Source organism: Bos grunniens, chromosome 15 (genome assembly GCF_055505025.1).
Source record: "Bos grunniens cultivar Pamir isolate PY7600 chromosome 15, Bosgru_T2T1.0, whole genome shotgun sequence".
In the NCBI taxonomy this organism is placed as follows: domain Eukaryota; kingdom Metazoa; phylum Chordata; class Mammalia; order Artiodactyla; family Bovidae; genus Bos; species Bos grunniens.
This window is the reverse complement of record NC_141179.1, coordinates 47,847,318-47,849,813: the sequence shown is the minus strand read 5'-3', so window position 1 is coordinate 47,849,813 and position 2,496 is coordinate 47,847,318. Positions and strand designations below refer to the sequence as shown.

The window sequence follows — 2,496 nt, the reverse complement described above, 5'->3', positions numbered from 1 at the left end:
ACCTCTGCATACTCTCAATTTTTACTCCCTTAAAAACTTGATTGTGGATGCCATCTACACTTTAGAATGCATTTATACACAATTTAAACTTTAAACTATAATGTTTTCTCAGCCTTTGATTTTATCTGATACTTAACTAATTTCTGATCCATTAAACATCAACGGAGGAAACAGACTTGTGTGAGTGCCCTCCAACATTCACATAAGAGAAAATGGAAGATGATACATAGATGAAAGAACCATAGGAAACATTTATTTATATATTCAATGAAAATTTATTAGCCACTTCTGTGTGTCAAAAATGTTCTAGACACAAGGAATGGGAGTGAAAGAGGTGGCTTGTGTCTATATCTTCAAGGATCTTATAAGTTAAATCCACACTCATGAGAGTCTGTGGTAGAATTAACACCTTCTCTCTTCTTCAGCTACCTAAAGACATCTTCCTCCCTGAAGTCACTGCCAATGCTGCCTTATAGCAACAGCTCCCTCTCTACTGAAGCCTCTGAGTTCCTCCTGAACTGTTTTGTCAGGTCCCCCAGCTGGCAGCACTGGCTGTCCCTGCCCCTTAGCCTCCTCTTCCTCCTGGCCATGGGGGCCAACACCACCCTCCTGATCACCATCCAGCTGGAGGCCTCTCTGCATGAGCCCACGTACTACCTGCTCAGCCTGCTCTCCCTGCTGGACATGGTGCTCTGCCTCACTGTCATCCCCAAGGTCCTGGCCATCTTCTGGTTTGATCTCAGGACCATCAGCTTTTCTGCCTGCTTCCTCCAAATGTTCATCATGAATAACTTCCTGTCCATGGAATCATGCACCTTCTTAGTCATGGCCTATGACCGCTATGTGGCCATCTGCAAGCCTCTGCACTACCCATCTATCATCACAAACCAATTTGTGTCAAGAGCTCTTGTCTTCATCTTGGCCCGAAACACATTTCTTACTGCACCTATTCCCATCCTCTCTGCACGGCTCCATTATTGTGGAAGAAATATAATTGAGAACTGTATCTGCGCCAACCTCTCCGTGTCCAAGCTCTCTTGTGGTAACATCACCCTTAACAAAATCTACCAATTATTTTTAGCCTGGACTCTGCTGGGCTCTGACCTCATCCTCATCTTCCTCTCCTATATCTTCATCCTCCGAGCTGTCCTTAGACTCAATACAAGAGAGACAGCTGCTAAAGCTCTGAGCACCTGTGGCTCTCACTTTATCCTTATCCTCTTCTTCAGCACCATCCTGCTGGTTTTTGTTTTTACCCATTTGGCCAAGAAAAAGGTTTCACCTGATATTCCTGTCTTACTTAATGTCCTCCACCATGTCATTCCTGCAGCTCTCAACCCCATTGTCTATGGTGTTCGAACTCAGGAAATTAAGCAGGGGATTTGGAAATTATTGAGGAAGGGTAGTGACAGCAGAAAGTAATTATATTCTTGCTGCTCTCCACGAAGAATACTCAAAATCACAATTGAAAAGCAAGGACTGAGATGTAGAAATAAAGTTCTAATCTTCTTCCTGTTCTTGCCTAGTGATATGAACTGTGCAGTTTCCTCTTACTCAGAGGCACATCCTAGTTCTTATCATTCCATGGTATCCTGGCAGAGACAAAGAATAAAGATGTATAATCTCTCATCATGCTAGCCAGACCTGGGGTCATGAATTTGACCCCTAATTTGACCTAATTGTCTGCTTCTAATTATCTCCCAAGTAGAACTAGTGGAGATGAAAAAAATCTATGCTCACTTAAAAATGTGTGGCTAAAGCAAAAAAGCTCTTAAAGACTGTGCTTTGACTTTGGAAGAGTAAATATAAGATTAAAAAGCAACTGCTTAAAAGTGTTTAAAATAGCTGTTACATTTTAACATTTTTCTTTAGGCATTCAAAAATATTTATAAAAGTTATTTTATATTCAACATAGTATTAGAAAATGGAAAACTAACTAAATAAATCTCGGCCTGTTGTTCAAAAGCACGTGACCTACTGAAAAAGACAAAAACATGTAAAATTAGTTGTACTGTAGTGTCACAAGAGTTTGATTTAAACACATGAATAAGGCACTTTGGTAGCCCAGAAGAGAGAGACATTTATTTCTCTAGGTGGAATTCATTTACCTCCCTGATGTCCTCTTTTAATCCACACCATCTAAATTGCCTCCCAGGCACTTTCTCAAAAACATAAACTACATCCTGCCTTTGGGACTTCTTACTTTTTGTTGCTCTGTCCACATAGGTCTTTCCCTTGGGTCCATTCAGTTTCCTTGACCATGATATTTAAAATAGTATCCACTAAGAAAAAAAAACAAACGTGCCAAGTTTGGTGTCATCTGATCCTTAATGTTTGTTCTTGATTCACCTTGTCACTCTGATATGGCCACAGTGGCTATTGTATTTTTTTTTTAACTTTACAATATTGTATTGGTTTTGCCATACATCAACATGAATCTGCCACGGGGGTACACGTGTTCCTCATCCTGAACCCCCCTCCCACCTCCCTCCCCAT

General features: G+C 40.9%; 1 protein-coding gene across 1 annotated transcript; it reads left to right on the top strand.

Annotated features, from left to right (window-relative positions):
• The first annotated feature begins 462 nt into the window (after positions 1-462).
• On the top strand, positions 463-1,422 carry LOC147357918 (olfactory receptor 56A3-like). The gene has a single exon (XM_086341983.1). It carries the CDS (start codon positions 463-465, stop codon positions 1,420-1,422), a length of 960 nt encoding a protein of 319 aa, XP_086198109.1.
• The last annotated feature ends 1,074 nt before the right edge of the window (positions 1,423-2,496 follow it).